Raw genomic sequence first — 16,816 nt, 5'->3', positions numbered from 1 at the left:
ATGACTTAAGACAGGATAAACACACGAGACTTCCATCTGGAGGCCCTCCCCTACCTTGAGTTTTCTGACAGCATCTCTCACAACTTCTGTTCCTTTAGGCTGCTCCACTTCTGTACTGCCAAGAAACTGAAAATGGCCATTTGTCAGATGCAGGCTTTACCACGTCGTACATCATTGTATCACTTTGAACTGTAACATGGCATAACCACATACACGTGGGGGGCGCCTGGGTGGTTCAGTCAGTTAAGCGTCTGCCTTCGGCTCGGGTCGTGATCCCAGGGTCCTGGGATGGACTCCCACGTCGGATTCCCTGCTCAGCAAGGAGTCTGCTTCTGCCTCTCCCTCTGCCCCTAACCACCCACCTCGTGCTCTCTCTCTCCCTCAAATAAAATCGCTAAAATAACAACAACGACGACAACAGTATACACATGTAATGATAATAATCCAAACCCAAATCCTACTTAAGCAGATTTATTAATTTGTTACTTTATACTATGTGAAAATGTAAATATACTACTTAACCACATAAAATTCCTATTATCCAAAGACTTCCTAAAAACCTATTTTTCCTAAACATTTTATTTATTTATATTTATTTATTTTTAAAGATTTTATTTATTTATTTGACAGACAGAGATCACAAGTAGGCAGAGAGGCAGGCAGAGAGAGAGAGGAAGGGAAGCAGGCGCCCTGCTGAGCAGAGAGCCTGATGCGGGGCTCGATCCCAGGACCCCGGGATCATGACCTGAGCCGAAGGCAGCGGCTTTAACCCACTGAGCCACCCAGGCGCCCCTTATTTATTTATTTTTAAAGATTTCATTTACTCATCTGAGAGAGAGAGAGCGAGCGAGCATAAGTGGGTGGGAGGGGCAAAGGGAGAGGGAGAAGCAGGCTCCCGGTGAGCAGGGAGCCCAACGCTAGCTCAATCTCAGGACCCCAGGATCATAACTTGAGCCAAAGGCAGATGCTTAACCAACTGAGCCACTGAGGCACCCCTAAGAATTTTATTTGAAAGGTTTTACAGGAAAGGAAACAAAAGCTACTTTATTTATTTTTTTTTAAAGATTTTATTTATTTATTTGACAGAGAGAGATCACAAGTAGGCAGAGAGGCAGGCAGAGAGAGAGGAAGGGAAGCAGGCTTCCTGCTGAGCAGCGAGCCCGATGCGGGACTCGATCCCAGGACTCTGGGATCATGACCTGAGCCGAAGGCAGTGGCTTAACCCACTGAGCCACCCAGGCGCCCCCAAAAGCTACTTTATGTTAGCAGCAAAGGAATAAAGGTGACCTCAAAATTTAAGATTTAAAATATTAATAATATATAAATTATTAATTATCTGTAAATTCAAAGCATATAAATGATTTTTATTTGTTACTTGATTTAAATGTCACAGTATATTTTAAGATCTTAATATGCTTTAATACGGTTCATAATTTCAAATAAGCATTTTTGTTATTTTCCAATTAGGACACTCATAGAGTACGTAAGCTTTTAAAATACAAACTTTTTAAAAACTACTCCATCTAAGAGCTATAAGCTAAACAACATTAAAAAATAAAAGTTATGTGGAACTACGATTTTACTAAATTTTAAAATATCCCTGAAGGTTTTTAGCTTGGACCTAACCGCAACCCGCCCAACAAAAGAGACAGAGCTCCGTAAGAATTACCATGCTGTAAGAGAATCTCCATCCTGGCGAGATACAAGACCTCCTAAACAGAAGTCCAATCTCTTGAAATATGCAAGACCAGTTAGTACGGATATTTTATTCTACAAAATATTTCTATATATATAACAGCAAATAATCATTAAATACAGTAAGTGTGTATAATTTCCCAGACTTTGTCACACGGGGCCAATTATAACACCAATATGAGTTATGAATTCATCAATTCTTATATAAATACGTGCGTGAATGTGTATATACACTTTATATCAAGTAAGCAGAATCTTCTTATGTTAACTCACAGAATGGAAAGAAACAAAATTGTAATGTCAGAGTACCTTCTTACAACACACTTTATTCCTTCCTTCATTCCTGGAAAAATAACAACAAAAACGACTAAAGAAATGAGAGTTGTGGTTTTTCAGAATGGGCTCTCTGTATTACCAGCGTAAGAATTCCCTGGGGGAGGGCGCCTGGGTGGCTCAGTGGGTTGGGCCGCTGCCTTCGGCTCAGGTCATGATCTCAGGGTCCTGGGATCGAGCCCCGCATCGGGCTCTCTGCTCAGCGGGGAGCCTGCTTCCTCCTCTCTCTCTGCCTGCCTCTCTGCCTGCTTGTGATCTCTGTCTGTCAAATAAATAAATAAAATCTTAAAAAAAAAAAAAAAAAAAAGAATTCCCTGGGGGAACAGGTGAAAATAAAACAACGCAGATGCCCTGGTCTAAAAAATCAACATCTTTTAAGGTAGGGTAAAGGCAATTACATTTCTAAAAACATCACAGATGATTCCTTATGCGGAAGTCTGAGAAACAGAGTGAGGAAACAGTACCAGGTCAGGGGACAGCAGGGGAGGGGGGCGGGGGGCCACACACAAAGGCTGATCCGCAAACACGGGCGCTAACGGCCGGACCACGTCCTCGGGAGCTCACGGGGGAGAAAGGGAGGCCCAGACGCGTTAGGGCAGAAATGTTTCAGTTCGGATTCCGTAAGCTGCAACAGCTCCTTTTTCGTAGGTGCTCAAACCGTCCCAAACTGCTTCGATGGCCTACCTACGGGATTGTCAGGCACGGTGTCTGCCCAGGCGTGACCTCAAGTTGGCCAACCAGGCCTTCGAAAAAGACCAAAATAAGGGGAGAAATTCTCAGCTTAAAGGGAATTGAAAAGCCGCTTCTGAGGCGCGGCGCACGGTCAAGTGTATCCTTGACACCGACGGGCCGTCGCGCCGCTTCCGCTCCAGATCAGTGCATTCAGCCTCGGCTGCACGAGAACAACCCCACGGCGGCTTTCAGCAGACCCGCGCCCACGAGTCTGACTTAACTGGTCTGGCGCAGAGCAGGGCATCTGTGCATTTTAAAGCTCCCCAGGTGGCTTTAATGTGTCACCAGGTTTGAAAAACTCCATTTTAGATCCCCAGAAGGGATCAAGGGTTCAAGCGACAGGAGGAGACTTAATGTAATCGGGGCTTTCTGGTTCTGAGTTAATCCGTGGGGCAATTTCTTGCTCTTCCTACCTCTGAACTCATCACACATGGAGAGATTCTCCATCAGTGAGTGGTCTGGGGTTCTCAAACACAGGGAAACAAAGGCAGACTCCTTGTTGGTAAGTGACTCTCGACTTGGAAGTGTGTGATGTGTCAAGAACAGACTGTAAGAGTTACTGGAAACATTTATGGAAGAATATTCATTCTTCGGCAGAAATGCCATGAGTCATAAGTATTATATGTGAATAGTCCCCCACGGGAAAATTAGAGAAGAACTCCAAATACATTCTAAATGAATTAACCTCTTGCAGGGCTCCAGGAACCTTTTAATACGTATGTATTTTTTTCAACACTGGCTTTAATTAAATCATCCGAAGAACGAAACACAGAGAGAAGACTTGAATGATGGTAGGAATTAAACGGTGCAGACATCTAATACGGAGCCTGCCACTCAACCCAGTTTTCCTAGGCAGTGTTAGATAGCCTAAATGGAAATGATTTTGAAAGCAAAAAGTACATCATTCTTTATAATATTTCCTGTACTTTTTAAATTATAAGAGTCAAAGTGCTACTTACTCATGTTAAATAGATCATACTTATATGCCTTCTGTATGTCTATGTAAAATATTTATGTAACTCTTAAATACGATGCAGCCAGCATAAACTCTAGACTTACAATCTGAAGATGTTAGAAAAGGCGCTTCATCTCTGACGTACTGGACTTTGAGAAATCAGGATGGCAGTATCGCTCTTCTCTCCTTATAAAATTGTTCTAAAGATCAGTTACTACGAGCTTCTAACACAACTCTGGAAAGTGCTTTATCATTATGAGGACCCCATTTCTTCATCTAATGGCTGTATGGACTAGGATGGACACTTGGACACTTTTAGCACCTGCTCCACAGTCCTCTGAGGCATCCCCTTTATCGCCACGGGGCCTATCCTCTAGCTTCCACACACTTTGCTGTAAGAGCTCACACTCCAGACCTTCAGAGGATTCCCTTTGGTTAATGAGCCACTGACCAATACTGACCTAAAAATGCCTGGGAGGTTTTTGCTTCCCGCCTCCTCCAATCACCCCATCTTTTTAGCCAATGACTAGTATGAAGTACAAAGGCCCAGCTCCTCTGCGTAGACACAGAGTAAAGTCTATGATGTATTAATACTATGCCCAGGTTCCCTCAGAATCAGACAGAGGCCAGGCCTTTACTTGATGCTGTTCTCATCCTCGAGTTCTTGTCGGTTCGGCCTTCCCACACTTGCTGGGTGCTCCTGGGAGCACTCCCTTAATAAATCACCAGCACCCGAATCTTTGTCTCAGGATCTTTCTCCCACAATAGGAGAAACTGACCCAAGACACTATTAAACACTTGACTGCTTACATTTGGAAATATACAGTCCAGCATACAAAGTCAGAAGCAGCAAAGGCTCTTGCTGCAAGTGCTAACAGAAGGCTTTATGCAAATCATCTTTTTCTACTCTGCCTGGTGCCCAAAGGGTAACAGAACAAAAGGAACTCAATCAAACCACTGAATTGTTAAGTAGCTGGAGAAAAAAACGGCCACTGGAGCTCTGGAGGGCAAAAGGTTCAGGCGGGCTGAGAACAGAGCTTCTCACCAAAACAAAGAAACTCAGCCAAAGTCCATATAGGGAATTTGCAGGCCGCTGGGCCCCTTTCCCATCTTGTCTCCCATCCTAGTCTGATAAGCTTCCAGGTGGGAGAATTCCTCCCTAGGGAGTGTGGCCCCAGGGGAGAAAAGAGAAAATCTTGCCAATGGTTGGTATCTCCGCAGGAAGCAGATGGCCCATCTGATCGCCCCCCAGGGACACACGCCCTGCCCAGGTGCGGAGCCGGTCAGCCTTCAGGGCCCGAGCCTTCAATATCAAAGCACTGAAGTCTGTGTCCGTATCTGCGGAAAACCACGCATGTGAAAACCAGGAGAAAAACAAAGAAACAGGAACAAATCTGGGAGGAAGCAGGGACAAAAAAGAGAGGACTAAAAATCTGAAGTCCAACAAACACATTGCTTCCAGCACAAAAACAGGACAGCAGGGACCAGGGGCAGAAGGGCCAAGTGTGAGTGTGAGCGTGCCATTGTGCCGTGAGTCGTACCATTTTAAAGACGTTGGGAGGAGACCTCACTGGTAAGTTGATGTGCAAATCGATCAAAAACACAATGATCCATCCAGATATCTGGGAGAAGGCAGGCCAGCCCAAGAGAACAGAAAGCTTAAAAGCCAGATATTTTATTTTATTTTATTTAGAGATTTTATTTATTTATTTGAGAGGAGAGAAGGAGCGGGCACACACAGGCTGAGCGCGGGGCCTGACTCAGGGCTCCACCCCGTGACCCTGAGACCATGACCTGAGGTGAAACCAACAGGTGGACGCCTAACCGACTGAGCCACCCATGTGCCCCAAAAGGCCAAATATATTGAAAGAAGATTTTAAAAAATAGAACTATTAGCAAATTGGCCTAGGAATGTTTTTCCTTGGAAAAGTATTATCAACATGATCTGAGAAGTTGTTATAAATGCAAGGGCCTATTGAGCCAGAGCGGCCCCACCCCGGTTGAACTGCCATTTTGGTGTTTATGCAGTAAAACTTAAATTGACCCTGCCCCTCCCCCCCAAGGGGAACTTACTTAAAAGCAAGTCTGGGAAACCAGTCCCAGGTAACAAAGCCCAAATACAAGGGTGGGTCAGGCCAAGTGGAGACATTCAATCGGTGGGGGCACATACTGTCTACTAGCTACCAAGGAGTATGGGCCCCGCCCTTAGGGTGCCTTTTGGGCGCCCATTCTGACTAAGGTGATAGGCTAGTTCAAATAGCTACTATGGGGTGAATTGTAGTTCAACTGGCCACCCGTGTGTGACCAGGCTCAACTACATGGCCTTTGCTCTAAAAGTTAGTCTGTGAGGCAGGAAGGGGTCGCCCTCTCTGTAAGAGGTGATGCTTGGCGCAAAATAAAGCTTTGCTTGACCTTCGCTTTGTATCAGTCTCGCTCCTTTAATCATGGACCCATTATTGGGGGACCTAACATTGGGGACCCAACAATAAATGCAAAATCTACGGAATTAGAAACTGTGGAGATGGGTCCAGCAATCCCCTATCTCCTCCAGTCATTCTGATGCATGCTTCGATGTGAACATCACTATTGTAGGAGACCCAAAATCAAACCATATTGTTTTAGAAATAGAGAACAGGAAAACCTGAAGGAAAAAAAAAATTGTCAAACACTTTCCCAGAAACAAAGGTATGAATTTCCAAATTAGGACTCAAGATTACATTTTAGTGAGTGAAAACACAAGCACAGCACACTAGGCTCACCATCAATACACTAGAAATAAAGAGAAGATCATAAAAGATCCCAGAGGGACACAACAATAACAAAAAATCCTCCAGGATCAGGAATGTGAATGACGCTGAGACTTCACATCATCAATAATTGAAGAAAAATAACTTCAAATTCTGAGTAAAAATTGATTTAGAGCCAAGTTTGCAGGTTCTGAGAAATATATACAGTGAACTATGGAAGGAACCAAAAACTTTCTCTCCCATGCCCCAGTTCTCAGTAAGAAAGGAAGGAAGTAAAATAAAACAAAGGAAGAAATGGAACCCAGGAAACAAGGGTGAGGGGACAGGAGGTGTTGATAAGTGCCACACGTATCACAAATCAAGGCACAGCCAGGTAGCAGGTCACCAGAAGAAAATAATGAGAGGAACACAGAAGAATTCAAAGTGGCCGCTAGAGTGAGTATGGCTTGGGAGAGCTGGGGAACATTTTACATAACTTTGGACAAACACCCGACTGTTTAAAGTGGACAGAGATAACTTTGATGAAATAAAAATTAAATTAAGTACCTAAATGTTAAATTAATGTTCCACATACTCATTTATTCCTCTAAAATATACAGGTGAGTATTTACTAGATGCTGGGAATAAAAGAGGGGAAAACCGTGTCTGTTCTCGTCAAGTTTACATCCCAGTAAATGTGTGTGTGTGTGTGTGTGTGTTTGATTTGTGTCTATCTAATTTATGTCTAGATCACAGATTTATAGTATGTTTTAGATGACATAGTAAAGATAACACAAATAATGACAGACAGCCCTGACAAAGAGATGGAAGTACTAAGACTGAGTGATCAGGAAAGTCCTCTCTAAAAAGGTGACATTTTAACAGAGACGTGAACGAAGGATGAAATGAAGCATGCGCTCAAATATGCTGAATTCGAAGTGTCTCTGATGTGTCAGCTGAAGAAGCCCACTCAGGAGGGGGTACGCACAGAGCTTGGGGAAGCAGGGCTCTGGGGAGAAGGTGTGAACCAGGTCGGCTCAGGCACTGAGGTGTCACAGAAACTGGGAAATTGGGCTGAGTTCCAGAATCGCGGAGCCCCAGGCCGCTGCCGTGGTTCTGAGGGAGGTTAAAGAGAAAAATGCTGCCAATGGGAAGACGGTAAGCGTTCAGGGAAATGCCGAGGAAGTAAGGAAATTCTGATCATTAGTATTGCTAATTAGGGTTATCACATTAGCAAATACAATTGTAGATACTGATGTTGTGGGAATATGGTACAGCCACTCCGGACAATCATTTGGTAGTTTCTTTTAGAATGAAGCATTCACATATCATAGGATAAAACAGCTGCACTTTGGGGTACTTATCCCAAAGACATGAAAATTTATGTTGATGTAAACACTTCGTGCATGGCTGTTCAAGGTAGATCTGTTAGTGATAGCCAAACACTGCAACAACCCAAATGTTCTTCAGTGACTTAACGGTTAAATGGTGATACATTCATACCCCGGAGTACTGCTCTGCAGTGAAAACCGGGGAATTGTTGATACACAGAACAACTTGCTAGATCGCAAGGGAATTATGCTAAATGAAAAAAAAAAAAAATCAATCTCAAAAAGTTTTTTGTTAGGTATTTACCTAAGTGAAAAACAGGAATTTTTTTAGCATTCTCTTAAAAAATGAGGCATTGACATGTTTAACATTTTAAACTGAGTAAAAATAATTGCTTTTATGATTTAGCAACTTATGTATGTCTTAGCTCCTCCATGTGGCAGAAAAAAAACAATGATGAGAAGAGAATATAATGTATCAGACTGTTTCTGTTTATACGTGTAAGATTCCGAGTGTCATTTTTCAGTGTGGCAAAGAGCAAAGAGAAAGGTTATGTGTTCTGTGGCAAGTAGTAATGGTTAGTGGCATTTTTTTTTCTCAGTTTAAATATTTAAAATCTCATCAATTATTTTTCTTCATAGTCACAAACAGGCAACATTCATTTCAGTACTTTTTTTTTTAAGATCAGGAATTAGACCTTACATAAGTACAGGTACCTGTCTTTCACAATTGTATGCTTGTGCTTTGAAACGCTACAACAAAATGTTTCCATTTTATTATGAATAAACACTGATATTTTAATAGTAATGCACATTCACTATTGGGGATTTAGAAACTACAGAAAAAGGTATCAATGAAAATAAGCATCAGCTTTTATCTCATAACCAAGAGGTAGCTATTATTGAAAATATCTTTTAAATTCATGTTACAATAAAAATAATCAACTGATGACAATATTGGAAAAACTTATGAAAACAAAAACCTCTTAAATTACTATAAACGACTGGTTTATTTATCGGGCATTATGGAATGTATGTGCATATTTAAATTTTTACTAACACTGAGTTGAGACTAAGACATTAAATATGACTCCCAAGCAGTATGGACAGATAAGAAAGACATAAAAAACAAAAGGGGCATTTAGAGTATAGAGTCAGACGGTCTAAGAATCTTCTGTGTATGCTTAGTCTATGTATTGAAAGGTATGCCAACATGGCGTTGGCATAAACCAAAAATACCTTTAAAAAAATTTCCACAAACCAAAAATACCTTTAAAAAAATCCTCTATAAATACTTTGACAAATACAGAGAAAATCTTTGATAGCAGAACGCTAATTACTATATTCCCTTATAACTATGCTGCTCCCTGCTCAATGCCTTTGAGTACTCAGCAGATGTACCCCCAGCAGGTGTTTTAGAGGCTTCGGTCTGTTGAAATAAAAAACAAATATGTCGTCAAACTACATATAGACTTCTCAAATTAAAATGCTATTAAGACATTTCACATTTGGCTTAGTATTTTCCAAAACTTCCACCAACAATTTTTTAATTAATTAAAAGGATACAGACTTCTCTTTTCAAGTAATCTCAGGTAATGCCTGTATTCGTTTCTTCTAGTTCACTCACTGGATGCCATCAGACCTCCAATAAACATTTTGCAAAAATGTGTGAAAGTTTGAGGATTCCATCTCCATTTTCCAGTGTTACTTGGGATTGGCCTTTTTCACATGAAAAGCTACAGTTTTACGACTTGCTTCTTTGCCAGTAGAGGGCGGTGTCACACATCTCATGAATCCATTTAGAACACACACTCCCCCTCCCCGTGCGCCCCCCCCAGCTCACTTGATTCCTCAAATGTTAAGACCCTCTATGATTAACGCAGGGTTTTTTAAAATGCCAGATAAAAAACAAAATAACTAAAGAGTTATAAGTCTAATTGCTATGAAATCTGACACTATTTAACATATGAAAGAGCTAATTTATGATGGAAATGTATGAAATACAAGCTTTACTGACATCATATTCAAAATATGCCAATTTTATGAAGATGTTCTTTATGCAATTATTTTAAAATATTAAAGGAAAATAATTTCTACTTTTCACAACATAAAAGATTCATCTAATGTTTAAGGTTAGTAAATAATTGGCAGATAATGACCAACAGATATTCTAAATACAGGATAAAACAAATGGGGATGTCTCTGTCTTTATAACCAAGGTCAGAGCCTCAAATAGGATAAGGCAAATTTTCTTGGCATTAACTTCACTGCATATGTGTAAAAAAAAAAGGTATTCAAACCTTCTAGCTACTCAACTGCACCCAGGAGATAAGCCACGGAGGAGTCAGCCAATTTAATTTTATAGTCTTTATTTGGCTGACTTGCCACGTCACTGTGCCAAGCAATGCAGGAAGAAAACGTTTTTTAAAGGCATATCATAACATTCAATTGCTAACAAAGGGTCAGAATCAATCAGATTTAAACCTATTACTTAATCACCAAAACCATAACCCTGAAAAAAAAATTAAAATAGATCCACCTAAAAGAAAGGTTATCCTTTAAACTAAATACTCTGAAGGTTAACCTTTAATGGAGGGCCAGGAAATTTTGATGGGGAATAAAACAAATATTAGGCTCAGTATTAAAAAATCTACATTTTATACTTGTTTTGATATTCAGTTTCTCATTTTACATCGGCAACTTTCTTTTCAATTATTTCTGTTCTACTTTTACATAGCTATTGAGTGTATCATTTTCATAGGCTCTTGTTTTCAAAAAGGGAGTTCTGAGCTTAAACCAGAACAAACCTACTGGCTACCACAAGAAAGTGTGGTGTTCAAGGTTCTCCCAAACTGAGTTCTCCATCCCATGGGCATGATAAGCCCCACCAGGTCTTTGCCCTGTCCGAGACACCTCCTCAGACTTTGTTCACATCTGAGAAGTGAGACAGGGAAAGGGAAGGACAGGGCATTCACTCGTGTTGTTGTAATTCGTATTACAAAAATAAACCAATCTAAAGAGAGAACCAAAACCATGGGCTCTGGAGCCAAACGGACTTCACCATCCACTCTACTAGAGAACCGCTCTAATGAGGCCTGTGAAGACACTCTCACTCAACTCCCATCATTTTAGGGATGCAAAACTGAGCACCAGAGGGTCTTCTCAAGGTCAGGAAGCTTGTTCGCAGCAGGGATAGAACGAGGAGTCCAGCCCTCCTAATTCTGACACATGCTCTTTACTGACTTTAAATAAAAGAGAAACACAATGAAAAATAACTGTACGCTGGGCACATATTACTCATTTATGCCACATCCATTTGGCTAATTAAAATTTATGTTGTATCTTCTATTGTGAAATATGCTTAAAATCTAAAGGTGTCAAAAGAATATGTGGTTGGCTTTACAGTGAGGTAACCCGAATTTCCAAATACCGTTTATTTACTGAGACTCTGAGAGACTCAATTTCGTCATTCACAAGATGGGGATAAAGTAACAGTGTTTGTGTGAAAATTAAATGAGAAAATGCAACCAGGGACAGACACAGAGTAAACATTCGCTGCACTGAGGCTCAGAAATTAAAATATGGTAACAAAATGGCCATAACATGCAAATAAAAAGAGTCAATGCGCCCACAGTGGCTGTGAAGTAAGGAAAAAAAAACTATTTTCAGGCACCAATATTTTGGATTTTGGTTCTTGAACCGGCCACAATTCTTACCAGCACAGAAACAGGTGTATTGGTTTTTCTCTAAATGTGGGGGGTTATTTTGAAACATTTATTCTTCCTCATTCTCACTGTAACTTCACCGCAATCTAACGAATCCCATGAAAGCCGAGGCGGGTGGGATGTGCGGGGCAGCTGCGCGCGACACGCCTGGTGCGAGGCTGAGGCCACACTCACCGCTGTGACGGCTTCATTCGTCCGTGGGACAGAGACGCGGAGCGAGCAGGAGCTGGAGCGGGTGGAGCGGGAGGAAGGGGAGGCAGGCGTCCCGCTGAGCAGGGGCCCAACGACGCGGGCTGGATCCCAGCACCCGGGGATCAGGAGCCGAGCCCGAGCAGGCGCCCCACGACCGAGCCCCAGGCGCCCTGCGGCTGCTTCATCCACTGTCCCCGGGAAGGCATCTTTCCTGCTAGATCCACTCCGACCTGCTCTGTCGTTTGGGGCTTAAATAAGGTTTTTAAAATTCTACTGACCTCCAGTCATCACGACTGTAGGGAGCCCCGGGTCAGTCGCCGACCCGTCTTCTCGAGCAGTTTCCTTTACTGACTTAGAATCTGAGTCGCCGGACCGTGACCATCGGCAAGAGAAGCACGTTTCCTGCGCTTTCCCGCTGTCTCCGATCACGTCGTCGTCTCCGCTTACAGGACGCGAGCGACGGCGGCGCGAGTCCTCCCTGGTCACCCCGCGCCGTCGCGGACGTCCCGGGGTTGTCGGCGGGACGTCACACGCCTGTGACTCTCCCGCGGGCTTCAACCTGGACCGAGTAACTGCCGCAAACCTGTGGTTCCCGGACCCTTTCCCGAAAGAGCGTGATCTCCGGGGAAGCCCCCGTTTCAAGAACCCGCGCCTCTTTCCTCGGCTAATTATCTCTTTCTCTCCCTTTTGGAAAAATCGTTCTTTAAAGCTCGAGTCCGCGTCCTGCTTCAGGGAAGGGTGTCCGTACTTCCCTCCGAGAAACGGGGCGGTGGTGGTGGTTGTTATTAATTATTCTATGTCCTAACCCACCTCAGAAGTGTGTGTCGCGCGTCATGTCGCGTCAGGCCCGGTCCCAGGCCGGGAGCGCAGCAGCACGAACACAACAGAGCGAAGTCCCTGACGTACGGAAGCCGCCACGGGCTGTCCCCTGGTCAGTGACCGGAGCGGGCGCGGGCTCCCCAGAGGTGGTCTCACTCCACCCTTCTAGACCGTCGTCCTCCGGGCGCCACCAGAACAGACGCCACCGGAAAAGCTCTGACGACGCGGCGAGCATCCCGCGTCCCGGTGAAGGGCTCCGCTCCGAGAGGAGGACGGTGGTCCTGCGGCTTCACTCACGTGCGGAGCAGGAGCCGCAGCGCGACGACAGCCTCCGGGAGGGCAAGGAGGTCCGGAGTGGGGCGCTCGGAGACGAGACCACGAGAGACGCGGCCCGGAAACATGCTGAGGGCTCCCGAGGGGTGCGGGCAGCTCTGACAGGGCGAAGGTGTCGCGGAGGGCGCTCCGGGGCGCACAGCGGGTGTTCTCCGGGGCTGACGAACCAGCGGACACTACGTCAAAAACTGAAACATTTTTAAAAAGATACGTTGCCCAGTGAGTTTCCTAAATAATTTTGAGAATCGGACACCGTGTCTGTAGTAGGTGATGGACATTCCGTCACGTTTGTTTCTTCTGACTACTCTGCTACGGATTCTGTCAGACTCAAAGTTTCCGGCGCTCGGGGACGGTCTGTTCTACCGTCGTGCACCGCGCGGGGACGTCCCCGTCGCAGGCTGTGAGGCTAAGTCGCCCTCACGCCGGAGCGTCACGGAAAGTGACCCCATTCCGAGATTCTGAGACTCCAAGTGCTGCCCTCGTTTCTGTGAAAAGGGAAGAAAATCTACTTTTCGGATCTGGACGGGCCACGCACGGCTGTTCCGCGCGAACACGAACCTGGGCTGACGACGCTCCTGACACGCACATCCCGGCTTCCCGCCCACGACGCACACAGCGTGGCTGACGCGGGCCCGCGGGCGCGAGCTTCCCCTCGTGCGCTCAGCGCGCAGGCGCAGACGGCAGGCCCCGCCCCGCGCTTCCTCTCCTCAGTGAGAGCCGAGCACGCGCACAGAGAAGGAACCCGGCAACGAAACGGGGAGACCCGGCACGGACGGAAACCAGTCACGGTCCCGTCTCCGCTCCGTCCCGCCCGCAGGAGCCCGAGGAAGTGGCCGCACCTTCCCGGGTCCCCCCCCCGCCATTCCCTGACGACCTGCTGTGCGGCGGTGGCGCTCCGGTCCCTGCACCCAGCGCGGCGCGGCGGAGGCGGCGGTCTGTGCGGATCCGGCTTCACTGCGGGGCCTGCCGTGAGGCGAGGACACGGGCTCGGAATTCCGGCTCCGCCCTCGGACGCGTCCGCGACCCCCACGGCCTCGAGCCGCCGCGGCTCGGTCCGTGACGCCAGCGAACCCCGGATGGTGAGCGCCGGGAGCACCGCGGACCGCGCCGGACACACCTGCTGCCGCTCGGGGGCTGCTCGGGAGGCGCAGGCGCCGGCCGTCTGGTGCCTCGAGTCCCGCCTGGGAAACGGCGTTGGTGCCGCGGGGTCCTGTCAGCGGGGTCGGGACTGTCCCTCACTTTACAGGTTCCACATTGCCCCGTGGACGGGGCTGAACCACCCCTGCCGGGAGCCGCGGCCTGGCTTGTCGCGTGCAGGACGGGGACACGCGGGGCAGCGGGCGAGGCGGGGCCGGCGCGTCCCCAGGAGCCGGGAGGACGCAGACGGCAGGATGGACAGGACAGACGGACAGGACGGGACGAGGCCCCGCAGCGCCCGCTACCAGCAACCCCCTCTCCCCGCTGAGTGCGGACACGGGCGGCCGCTCTGCCTCCGCCGCCGCGACCGCGGGGCCGGCGCTGCGCTCTGACTTCGGTTCGGTAACTTGTTTCAGTCCGTGTTTCCTTCCTAGAGACAACTTCATGGAGGTGTCACTGACACCTGAAGTCCATTACCCCAGTGGGCCCCGCGGGTCCTTGCCAGGAGCTGCCGCGGCCGGGTGACCGCCGCCCCGCACTGGCTTCCGTGATCGCCCTCGGCCTTAACCGAAATCGGTCCCCGCGTCCCCGCGAGGGTCGGAGAGAGTTTCTGAGCGGCCCTTTGTCAGCACTAACGGGGCACTAACACGGACCCTCACGTCGCTCGGGACCGCTTCCGAAGATTGAACAGACTGATGAGTGACGATGATTCCAAATTACATAAACTTCCCTTTACTTACACAGAGTTATGTTGCTGTTTATTACTTTTATCAAAAACAAGTTTACATTCCTATTCCCATGATATATTTCGTTAATATGCCAAATCCTCAAATTTGCTGTTTTTAGACGGCAGAGCTGGTATTTCAGATGTACCTTTACTCCGTATGCATTTCATTATTAATGTGACTGAAGTTGAGTAACCTACTTATTTTTAACCTATTTTTAAGCATTTTGTGTCATGCCACTTCAATTCCTTGCCCATCAGGTTTAATATAAAATACATATACTGCTCAGTCCTATGATTCACATGTTTACACTTAAAAGCAATATATGCTATTAAAAGGCACAGATGACTGAAGCGTGGGCAAAGACATGTATCATAAGAATCTTGACACTTAATCTGCCTCTCATTTCAGGACAAATCAAGTATAAATTTCAATATTACCTACGTCCAGAGAAATTATGGATGGTGCTCTACGTAGGAATTAGGACACAAATGGCATACTCTCTTTGTTCTAAAATTTACTTTGTTACCTAATACTCAAGTTGGAACAGCTGTAAAAACCCAGGACGTCTCACTCTATAAAACCCCAGTAAACTCCATAATGAAACTGTACTGAAGACTGTGAGAACCACGGCCATGCTAACTGGTTAATTCTTTCTCAGAAGGGAGATGGCACTTCCCACGGCCAACAGCTCAGGGAAGAACCTTCTCTACTTCCTGGATGAGACCTCACTGGAGCGACAGGGGCTTCAGCCACCAGATCACCATCTGTCAAGCTTTGCCCTCAGAATTCCTGCAGGCGGCCTGCAGGAAGGAACGCAGAGCAGGTGGATGGTGTACAGAATGTCAGAAGAAGGGCAAGAGACTCTGACTCTCTCAACAGTCTTGCTAGCCGCTTCGCGTGGTACGGTTGTTGGCTGCTCTAAGAGCACTCCTGGAAGGAAACAGAAGTTGGGGAGTAGATGGTTCTCCACTTGGACTCAATGATCAGTTTGTTATCAGGAGAGCAGACTTACCAACTTGCCACACACGATTTGTAAAACACAGATCCTCACGTACACACTGAAGTCAAGAGGCTTTGTTTCCGCTAAGTCATTCTGTCCCCAAAGATCGGCGGCTTACTGAGTGACAAGGTCAAACTATTCTGTGGAGTGATAAAGTGCTCAGGAAGAGTGTGTGCGCTCATGGAGATGAAGATTGTATCTGGGCTCTGCTGCTACTAAGTGCTAAGTACAATGTACTTTACATCCCCAAATCTGTTACTCTTTATAAAAAAGTGGTGAGGACATTTCTATAGGAAGTCATTCTGAAGACTGCTTAAGATAATGAGACAATACTGGTTAGCACAGTGATTGTTACTTAATAAACTAATATTTAATAGATTGGTCTCACTTAATGACTTGGAGAGCTAAAACTATTTTGTAATTAAAGCCAAAGAGTCTCTTTGAAATTAAATTGTTCCATATGATCCAAGTATATTATATTATGGAAAATAGCAGTAATCCGTTTCTGGCTTTTTCCTCTTCTTTGAAATTATAGAAATACAAGTGAAAAGGAAGTGGTATTTGCCATGCTATTTCTTCCAATGATTTTAATGTTCCATTATAATTCTAGGCATTTAATAAGTGGGAATCAAATTAAAACGGGACTATGAAATGTATATGTGTATTAGCAATATGATACTCTACTTAGGGACAAAAGAAAAGGTGTGGATAAAGAGGGTACTGTCTATTAAATGTTAAAGATTAAAATTTGTAGGAAACATTGCATTAAAACTTCATTAGGTGCTAAGTATATTGCATATGGCCTTTTCCCAGAAACTTCTTTCCTAAATTTAATAAAGTAAAAAATTTTATGTTACTGTAATTTTATCTGTTATTAAAGTAAGTATGTTATGTACACATGTAGGTGTGTGGTGATCTCATTAATGAGGTCGTGCAGCCAGTCATACATCATACAACAACAGTCACATCATACAACAAAGTTAGTGTGAGGTCACCGCAGAAGCATACTGGCTCAGTGACTATAAGTTGGTCGAAGTCTGAAACCTACCCCGGTTAAATGATCGAGTTCATGATGGTCAAGACACAGCATTCAGGACATATTTCATACAAAGG

At 45.3% G+C, this 16,816-nt stretch overlaps 1 protein-coding gene across 10 annotated transcripts in view; it reads right to left on the bottom strand.

Moving 5' to 3' along the window:
- Positions 1 to 16,816, bottom strand: part of GULP1 (GULP PTB domain containing engulfment adaptor 1) — a 263,779-nt gene that overhangs the window by 60,710 nt on the left and 186,253 nt on the right. For all 10 annotated transcript variants that reach the window (XM_047720545.1, XM_047720547.1, XM_047720540.1 and 7 more), the window contains one exon: positions 55 to 126. In XM_047720545.1, coding sequence (XP_047576501.1) covers positions 55 to 126 — 72 coding nt within the window. The remainder of the gene's footprint in view (positions 1 to 54; positions 127 to 16,816) is intronic.

The sequence above is a fragment of the Lutra lutra genome, chromosome 3 (genome assembly GCF_902655055.1).
Source record: "Lutra lutra chromosome 3, mLutLut1.2, whole genome shotgun sequence".
Taxonomy (NCBI): domain Eukaryota; kingdom Metazoa; phylum Chordata; class Mammalia; order Carnivora; family Mustelidae; genus Lutra; species Lutra lutra.
The sequence above is the reverse complement of the archived record's forward strand: the minus strand, read 5'-3'. Positions and strand labels throughout refer to the sequence as shown.